At 45.1% G+C, this 10,073-nt stretch overlaps 1 protein-coding gene across 1 annotated transcript in view; it reads right to left on the reverse strand.

Annotated features, from left to right (window-relative positions):
- Positions 1–8,296: 8,296 nt before the first annotated feature.
- LOC101786319 (probable methyltransferase PMT21) overlaps positions 8,297–10,073 on the reverse strand; it is a 3,383-nt gene continuing 1,606 nt past the window's right edge. Inside the window, 4 exon segments of the mRNA XM_014805850.2 lie at positions 8,297–8,936; positions 9,050–9,127; positions 9,276–10,029; positions 10,032–10,073. The exon segment at positions 10,032–10,073 is cut by the window's right edge and continues 23 nt beyond it. Of these exon segments, the coding sequence (XP_014661336.1) occupies positions 8,726–8,936; positions 9,050–9,127; positions 9,276–10,029; positions 10,032–10,073 (1,085 nt within the window). The 3' untranslated portion in view covers positions 8,297–8,725.

A 10,073-nucleotide genomic window follows, 5' to 3' on the forward strand; every position in this document is an offset into this window, starting at 1 on the left:
CCACCGTGATGCACATCTAGGGCAGACATGTAGTTCATCTTCATGGCCATACGCCTGCAGCTTCTTCAAACCCTCTGCGACATAAAACCAACATCAAGTCACATTATGGCCATGCGAGGAATTAGTATGGAAACTTTGGCTATGATTGTACCTCTACAAATTGACGAAGGCATCACCACCGGATCCACTTGCATGTTTCATGGCCACTCCTGCCTCATTGGCAAGCCCTGCTAGCTGTTGTCCCTATATCCATATTTGTAATATCAAGGCTTATCAATCTTACGCCATTGTCACCATGTAACTTGTGAAGGCAAATAGACAGAAATTACAATGTAGTCATGCAAAGGTGCACGCCAGCCTGTGTTCCCAAGCGTGTCATGGTGTCGTACTCGTTAGCTATGTCATCGGAGTCATCAGAAGGGGGATTCTCAACGAGGTCGATCATCCAACCTTGCTTGATCCTAGTTCTTGTGGCTCCATAGTACCATCGAAGGTACTCCTTGTACGGTCCTGCACGCTAATGAGGTCCATCCATGGGATCACATCTTTGCATGTTATCCCAAAGCTGGAGGTAAGCAGCATGTTTCACCCTCCGGTCATTCTCCTTGTACCTTTTCTTCCGGTCGATCCTGCAATCAAAATTTTCTTAGCAAGGCAACATGTAAAAGAGATCTCTCTAAAAATGCAAAGTGGAAAAGGATGGGGGCATAGTTGTGCAAGGCCTGTGAAGTGGAGTACTCCATAGGAGGGCACTGTTGTGCCCTACCAAACTAACACATCACCCTATGCGGCAAGTGCATCTCAACAACGTAGTATATGATAAGTGGAACCATTGACCTCCATAATTCTCTATCTCTGTAGCACATAGGTGAAAAGATAATGTTGCTCAGCTGTTCCTGGTTGTACGGTGTCCATTCAACCTACAAAATTTTTTAAAAACACAAGTTAGTTTATAGTTGATTCATTCGAACAAAAATAACTGTGGTGCTGAATTTACCTGGGTCTGCGTGACACAATCAAGCTCATTTGTGTAGAACTTGTACCGCCTAGCTGGAGGGCCATGAACAGGCTCAGCATACTTCCACACATATGTGAATGTGGGAAGGAATCCTCGTGGGTCCAAGCTTAAAAAAATAAATGCAACAAAGTGTTAGCAAGGTCCAAAACATGTGAGAACAACAAAGCAGAATATGGAATTAGTCATTCTATTATACCTCAACGCGCAGATGGCAAGGTTGGCCCACCGAGATTCGCTCCCAAATCCAAATCTGGAGAAGGTAAGCACACCCTCCAAGGTTGGCATCCTTTGCAGTGCGCCTGCAAGCGTCACACAGCTGCTTATACAACCACGCAAGCACCGCTGAACCCCAACTGTACCCACGGATGTTATCCCAATTCTGACCCAATAATGGAAGAACCATCCAAGACATGGTGTTCCCAGCTGCATCAGTAGGTAAGAAGTCGCTCACAAAGTGCCACAGCCAAACACGAGCGTGCCTTTCCACAACCTCTTCATCTGCTCCCTGTGGGCATATGCTGAACTGCTCCCTCGACCATGCCGAGCTCACCCTGGACGTCTTCTTCTCCTCGTCTCCCTCCTCAAGCTCTGGAGGCCAAATCCCAATGTGCAGCTCTACCATGCCATGCTAGTTGTCACTCTGAATGATCCCTATCACTGGAAGCCCCTCAAGTGGAAGACCAAGGATCACAGCCATGTCCTACATGGTGACAGTCATCTTCCCGCACAGGAGGTGGAACGTGTGAGTCTCCGGATGCCAGCAGTTGACCAGGGCATTCAGCAAGGGTTCGTCCATCGGAGGAAGTCCCACAGCAACCACCCGAGCAATGTCTAGAAAGCCCGCTCTCTACAGGTACGGCGCGTAGCACTCATCCTACCTAAGTGGGGAGTGCACCCACGGTTGTAATGGCTTCAACTCCTGCAAAACAACCAAATAATTGCAAACATGAATATTATGAACCATGGAAGTAAATGAATTAAATGGAAATTGTAGTACCTCGTGGTGGTCGGTGAGGAGGTGGCCCCGGTGGTTCACGTCGTACGCGGCCTCAAGGAGCGGGTAGGCTGGATCCACCATCCTGAAATAGAATAAACAAAATTCATTAGTAATAAGCTTCTTTGCATGATTAGTAGAGTAACAAACAAAATATACTATCAATAAGGTATAAGTACAAGTAAACTAAATCTTAAAATGTTTAACATGCACACTACTACCTCGGTGACTACCCTCAGGTTGGAAGAACGCTTGCTTTTCTTTATCCCCATAGATTTCTTGCCCTTAGATTTCTTATTACGGCATGTACAATTCCTATGAACTTGTGGCACTTGGAGCAATGGTTTTCTGACTTGTCCACATCAAAATTGCCAGTCCCATAATCTGCTGAAAGCCTCCCTTGTGACTTGTCCATGTCGCCTTTCAAACGCTTCTTCTGCCTCCTACCCATTTTATCTCTCTTCAAATCGGAGTTTGACACGTAGTCTAGGTCTTCATATGGTGACCATTGTGACAGATCAAGGTAAGGTTCAAAGTTGGATTCCCAAATTTTAATGGTGTGCTCCCTAGAGAACAACGGTGACATGTACATGGGGCTTTCATAATTAAGACCTCTTGCCTTGCAAGCTGTAATCAAGTGTGAACATGGAAGGTGCAACAGTTGAGGAACCTTGTAGGTGCACGAATCTTCGTTGAGGTCCACTCTATAGTTCTGGCCTCCATGGCTCTCACCGCCAACATTAGTACTACCAGCACCTCTTACACAATATACCATTCTTTCTAGCCTGTATATTTCTGGTAATTGGTTAACAGACCTTAGCTCAGCATCTCATATATAGTCATCTGCAATCTTACCCTTCCTATGACCTTCATTCAACAGATCACGTGCCTTTTGCCATCTATCCACAAAGTACCCGTTGCATTTTTGGAATGAGTATTCAATAACTCCGGTTACAGGTCTAGTTCAGATGCCTTTGAAAATATTGTTTAAGAATTCCGAATAGTTTGTGGCCATAATACTATAACGTGTCCCTCCCTCATCGAAAGGCTGCGCCCATTTGTCCTTATCCTCCATTTCACCCTTCAACTATTGTTTAGCCGCATCGTTCCAATCCTCTTCTAACTTCTCATCAAATTATTTCTCCGTATGTACCATGCATAAAACCTTTAATTTTCCAATTACTTTCTTGTTCTTTTGGCGACACCACATATTAGCAGCAAAGTGCCTCATGCACCACCTATGCACAAGTGGTGGAAAGCCATCCATGTGGTCATTTGCACAATTTATGAGGCCATGGTGATGATCTGAGATCATACATACTTGCCGTGATGGTCCAAGTACGTATCGACAAACGAGTTTCAGGAACCATGACCAAATGTCGTTGTTCTCACTCTCAGCCAAAGCAAAAGCTAGAGGCACAAGTTGTTGTTCCGCATCAATAGCAACAACCATCATTAATGTACCCTTATACTTCCCAGTCAAGAATGTAGCGTCAACAAGTATCACAGGATGACAATGTTGGAAAGACACATGACATTGCGGGAAGCACCGAAAAACCCTTTGGAGGACGTGCTTATAAACACCATTGTCAGGTTGCATCATATCGGACGTGTGAGGGAACCATTTAATCCGGGATTGTAGTAGGCCATAGCGGTGAGGACCCTAGGAACCATGCCATACAACTCCTTCCAGTCTCCACAAAGCAGTGCAATGGCGTGTTGTTTCGCCCGCCATGCCTTTGAATACTAGACACGGTATCTACTAAAGGCGAATATGGACTCCATTAGAGATGGCACCGATGTCTCGCTGTCAGCGCGAATAATGCATAGGATGCGCTGCCCAAGGTACGTAGTTGTGCACTGCGCATACACTCACTTCGGCTGAGAAGAGCAGCAAGTATGAGGTTCACAACATTTGAAATTCTCCATTGTCCCGTGCTTCTAATTAGGCACAAACATACACGCTACATGCATCCTTGCTTGCACATGACATCATAACTTAGGTGCTTGTCGGAGTGAACTACACTGAAAAGCCTATGTAACCTCACTACATAGTCAGCCAAGAAAAACTTCAGCTCCTCAAGACTGTTGAACTTCATTCCCTTCTTAATCACTGGATTCTCACTATAGGGTATCCCTTCCAAATTCACCATAGTAGATTCACATATGGCTTTGTGGACCATGCTTATGTCCTTAGCATTAGAAACGGATGGGAGTTCGACATGATATTCCTTCAACAACTGCAACTCATTAGGGGTGTAATCAAAACATTCGTCCACACAACCAATATCCTCTACATTATCACGATTGTATTGTTGACCTGCGGCCTATCCTCTTTAGACTGTGACTCCTCCTCCTCAGATTCAGATCCATCCTCCTCAGATTGTGACTCTTCCTCCTCACATTCAGGCCCATCTCCGACTACATCTTCATGTGCGTTGCTCAGAACATCTTCTACCCCATCCTCCTTCTCAAAGTCATCATCTTCAGAACCTAGAGATATGTCATCATCATCTATGTTTGCTTATTCCTGCTCAAAAGTATCATTGGGAAAATCATCATTCACAATGGCCAAGTCAAAATCAGATTGGTTTTCACCTAAACCATGCTGTGAAATTGTTAACTCTTGGGTACCATTCTCAACCACTAACTGGACTTCATCTCTTAAGCCAACATTGACGCTAGGCCTAGGACAAATATCAATTACCACCTCCAAACATACAACATTTGCATGCTCAACTACCTCCATATATTGCTTCCAATTAGACTCGGATACAAAGTTCATAAGAACATAATGAGTTCTAGCTTTCCCACAATCAAAACAGCCTCTCAATGTTATCTCATCCACTCCACATCCACACTTTCTCATTGCACGGTCAACTAAATCTTTAAAACTTGGACGAGCATCGAACAATTCCACTACCTCATTCATATTCTCAAACTACCCATTCTCTTTCACAATCCCACCATGAAATATACGAACTAAAAGATCCATCTACAAAATACAAAATATAGCTCATTTACTACGAACAACAATAATAAACTACATTAATTAGATATTTTAGACAAATAAACCTACATATACCATGTACACTGCACGAATACATCAACAACTATATAAATCGATGCATGCAACTACTTCTACACGTTAAAATTGCCGGTAGAGAGTCGACTGTGTATGAACTAACCATCCATTTTCTACATAACAAACTTGTAAATCATGAAAATTTCAAAACGAAATCCTAAACCTAGTTCACCTAAACACCCACCGATCTACTAAATGGAACGGTAAAAAAAGAAAAAAGTGGGGATACCTTCCTAACGACGCGGAGGAGGAAAAAAGTAGGGGTGGCGAGCAAGGGAGGGTCCTCGGGTCAGGCTAGAGGAGGAGGAAGAGAGGAGGGGGAGAAAATGAAGGGCTGACGTGGCTGTCAAGTGTTGGCGCTGCCGTACCAGTGCATATGGCGCGGCAGCATGGCGCCAGTATGTGTGGCGCGACAGCGGCTAACTGCCACTCCACAATGTACGGCGCGACACGCCATGCGAATAAAGTTGAGGAGGGATTATTTTTATTTTTAAAAAGGGTTAAAAAAAATCTAGGCTCTCGCTTCCTCCGAGGAATTTGAATTTACCCACCAAAGGCCCGACTGAGAAAGCTGTTCATCATGGAGGGGAGAACTCGCCTGAGGGAGCTCATTCCCATCACCGCCCTAACTCCAGCCATCGGTTCTCCTCTCCTTGGCTAGCTCCCGGACGTTTGCTCCCTGCGTCGCTGGCTCGCTGCTTCTCCGGCGGAAGTAGGCGCGCGCTGCGGCTGCGGCCTGCCTATGTTATGCACGCCGTTGCCGTGGTGATCTCATCTAGTCATCTAGCCAGCCCGGGCTAACGATTTGTGGATACGTGTAAGTAATCCCCTTCCTCGCTCTCGTACTTGATTCTTCTTCTCCATGCCTCACACGCGGACTGTTGAAAGAATTCCATGCCAACTAAGTAACTGACCGAACCATATCCATAATGTGTTTGACGAAATGCGTACGTGGTTGCTGTGTCACGGCATCCTTTCATATCTGGTGCTCCGACAGCTCTGAATCTCTGATGATGGTCCTAATTGTAGCTTAATCGCAAACACCTCTGATGCCACTGTAGGCACATCCACACAAGGTGTTCGATGATAATTCTCTGCCGTGATCATAGCAAAAACCGTAAACTTCTTACTTAACAGGTTTAACAACATGATTCAGAGGATTAACCCTTGAGGTACATGCTGTTAGTTCGGTACGAATGGTTTGCCTGCATTCAGTCTAAATAAGACCTGCCATCTCCAGCAACCTGTTAAGTGTTAATTCGTACTTTCAGTGTTTCTTTGTTTGATAACAAATATTTTTCCCCATACTCTCGGTTTGAAATGCCGCATGCTGCAATTTGTTCAGCAAGAGTCCAGAAAAGATAGCTGAGCTACGCAAAAAGAATGAATGTATTCTATATTCCCTTCCGGAATGGAGTCAAGAAAGAACATACATCAGAGTCGTCCTTTCCCCGTTGGTCTCGCCTCTTTCTTGTTCGGTCATCCTGTGTGCTTGGCTAGTGGAGATTTGACAACTAAAATGACGTTTCATCTGTCAAGATACCCAAACCACAGAGCCATTATCATCACACTCCAACTGTACATCATGATAGTGATCTGCACCATGCTCACTGCTGTTGTAATGTTGTGCGCTTCTTGCCCATCATTTTTCGAGACCGGGAATGTGGTCGTTTGTCACTGCATTAACTCGTAAGGTCATCGTTCTTTTCAACCTGAGACTAAACTATTTCACTTAGCTCTCTTCATTTTGTTACCCTATTACCAAAAACTGTTTGTTCCGTTTATTAGTTTCATGCTGCTTAACGATGCATCATGGAAAAATGATGATGGAATTTAGAGAAGGCATATGCTCTAAGGCAATGTATCATTGCTGTTTCTAGTTTTCTACCGAATGTCAATGTTTCAGGCTTCTCAATTTACCTGCAGCACATATTTTTTTTCCCATGGTAGTTTAATGCCAATCCAATTACCATTTGGTATCAGCTTCCTAGGTAGGTTACTCGAACACTAATGCGATATCTGGTTTGATGAATCACCTAATCCTGGATGAAGTGATCTATCATGGGTTCATCCTAGAATTTCACTGGGGATGATTCCACCCCTCATGTTTATACTAGTCATATGCATATGAGGCATGAGGTAGAGGTAGTGGTTAATCAACCCATAACATTCTTCGAACCAAACAAAAATGTGGGAGAGGGTGAATCACCCCATTCTTCGATCAAACCAAACACCCCATATCCATTCCATCTGCATTTCTCACAAAAATGAAATGTAAGTTCCCTCGCAAATCCTTTCCTAGGTCATAGTTGGCAACTCTTGCAGTTCCAGTTTGTGCCTCGCACTGAGCAGTCAAAGCATGCTGAAGGTTTATGGCTAGTGAAGCAAGGATGAGCCTCCAACCAAAGAGGTCACAAACAGTTCTCTGCAATTATTGGATGTACAACTGATGATGATGTTTGATAATACTGCTAGATTTGAAGGGACAGATTGATCAATAGTTGAAGCATTACATATCTGAACTATCAGGTTTTCTGTTCTTTCAATTTCCGATGCATGGTATTTTCAAATAACAGATTGGTGTATCATATAGTGAATTCAAAGAGCTCTTAAATACACCAAAATGATCCAGGCATATTTTCATATGAATTCAGAGAGTCCAAATATTCAGCCCAATTATCTGTAGAGTGCAGACTCTTGGTATCTAAATAATCTTTTTTTTTCAAATCTGCTGATTTGGTTTGTTTTGGTTTACACTCTAGTGCTCTCTGTGTAGGGATGGTCGTTCTCAGATGCCAGCTAGTGACAATGAAACAATGCAAATGCTATCACTAGCAAGTAATGGTGATGCTGGTCCTGTGCCTGACAAACTCAGTACTCAGTGTTTCCTCTTCCTTGTTTGGTCAGTCTCCGCTCCACAACCAAATAAATCCTCGCTACTGTGATGAATTGTAGCAACAACCTGCACTGCAGCAAGAAAGACAGCATTATGGAGTGAGGATATCTTCTAGGAGTTCTGAGTGGAAAGAAACCGGATTCTTGTTAAACTGTAAGCCAATTGATACTCTGCATTCAGATTCGATTCCTGTTATTTTCTTTTTATTTCCGTTTCTAGGGGATTTCTTGCTCAAGTATATAATGCAACGTCAAGCAGATAGCAACACTCAACCGAGTATCACTTTAGGGAAAGACCGGCACATCAGTCATATCTTGCTCCATAAATGTTTAAATAAATATGGCACTCTATTACAATGACAGCACCAAACTATATGTTGTACAAATGAACACATGTAGTGTTGGATTGTGGAGTAACTTACAGTTGCTCTTGGTATCAATCGACCCACCCCTAACTATTCATACAAAAAGAATTAACAGTGTGATTAATGGTAAAAGTACTAACTTTTGGATCCTATATGGAGTTTTGCTCATCTTATTTATTTTGATAACTGTGAACCTTCTTGTATATCAGATTGTTCATCTTTCATGTGTACTGGATGGTGAAGCGTGCCTTTGCCTTGTTGGCTGAGATCACAGCATGTTTGAGCTTTGGATACCATTGAGCAGATCAACATATCATCCATCCAGGTTAAGGATACTTTCTTTTTATACTTGGATCAACAATTCTCTCTCACTGCTTTCCAACCCAAAGCTTCTTCTGGCAGATTAGGATCTTGTCCTTGTCAGTCTTGTTCTCAGGGTTACGCTTCTCACAGCTCCACCTCATTCCTTTGGCAATGGCTGCTACAGAGTCCAGGAAGTAGGTGCTCTCCCTGATTATTGCATAACCTGTGGGACGAAGGATACGGTCCATCTCAAGAAGTACAAACTTCATCTCGCACCTGCAATTAGCGATGTCATCAAGTAGTAAGTATATTTTGCTCATCTATGAAAAAAAACACATGTCTGATCAGTAAAAGGACAAGTACTATAGAGTTGATTTGATATTGCTTACCTGTGAGACTCCGCGGTAAACAAGCCATCAAGATGCAAGAGATCATAGGTGCGTGGGTATGTCGAGAATGCCTCACACCTGCAGAATATTGAATTTCGTCAGAATTGTAAGACAATTATAAGACAGATATCGAGCAGTAGTGCTGTCACTGCATTCTTTCTTGCATAGACGGGTCAATCAAAAAGGAAGGAAGGAAATATAAAAATTGAAGTGCTTGGTTAATTACCAGTCGTGGTTGACGCCGATGAGCCCTCTGTCGTAGACGACGCCGAGGGAGTTGGGCCCATAGGAGGAGACGACGTTCATGACCCAGATGGGGTCCTTGATGAGGCTGGCCGCGAACCCTCCATAGACCGTGTTCATGTCCATGACGTTCCTGATCTTGTCGGTGCCGAGCGCTGGCAGTAGCGTCTTGTAGTGCTTGGCCCTGAGCTTCCACCTGGCGTCGTCGTGCTTGAAGGCGCCGGCGCTGCTGCCTGGGACGACGTTGATGCGCTCTGGCGCGACGCTGAGCCTCTGCGGCCACTTGGGGGTGGCGTTGAGCCCCAGCTTCTTGTACTTGGCGCTGGGTGCCGTGACGCAGGAGCGCATGGGCACGTACCAGGCGGCGTCCGGGTCGACGCTGTCGTCGCACTTGGCCGGCGTGGTGATGGGTGTGAGCTTGTCGTAGCAGGCGGTGGCGTCGGGCGACTTCTGCCAGACGGCGATGTCTCCCTTCATGTTGTAGAGCTTGAAGCACATGGCGGCGAGCATCTTCTTGAGGCGGTCGAAGTCGGCCTTCTGCGCCTGCGCGGTGGTGTTCCAGCCGTGCCACCGGTTCTCGTAGTTGATGGGCGGGCCGGAGAGCACCCAGAAGCCGCCGGGGCGGAGGATGCGGTGGATCTCGAGGAGGTAGAGCCCCCCGAACTCTGTCCAGGGGATGAGGCACCGGGAGCAGTGCGCCATGTCGAAGGCGCAGAGGGGAGGGCAGCGCTGCGTGAGATGATGCCGAGGATGGCGGATGCGCGCTCGAGCGCGAACTGGA

The sequence above is a fragment of the Setaria italica genome, chromosome IX, assembly GCF_000263155.2.
Source record: "Setaria italica strain Yugu1 chromosome IX, Setaria_italica_v2.0, whole genome shotgun sequence".
Classification (NCBI taxonomy): Eukaryota; Viridiplantae; Streptophyta; class Magnoliopsida; order Poales; family Poaceae; genus Setaria; species Setaria italica.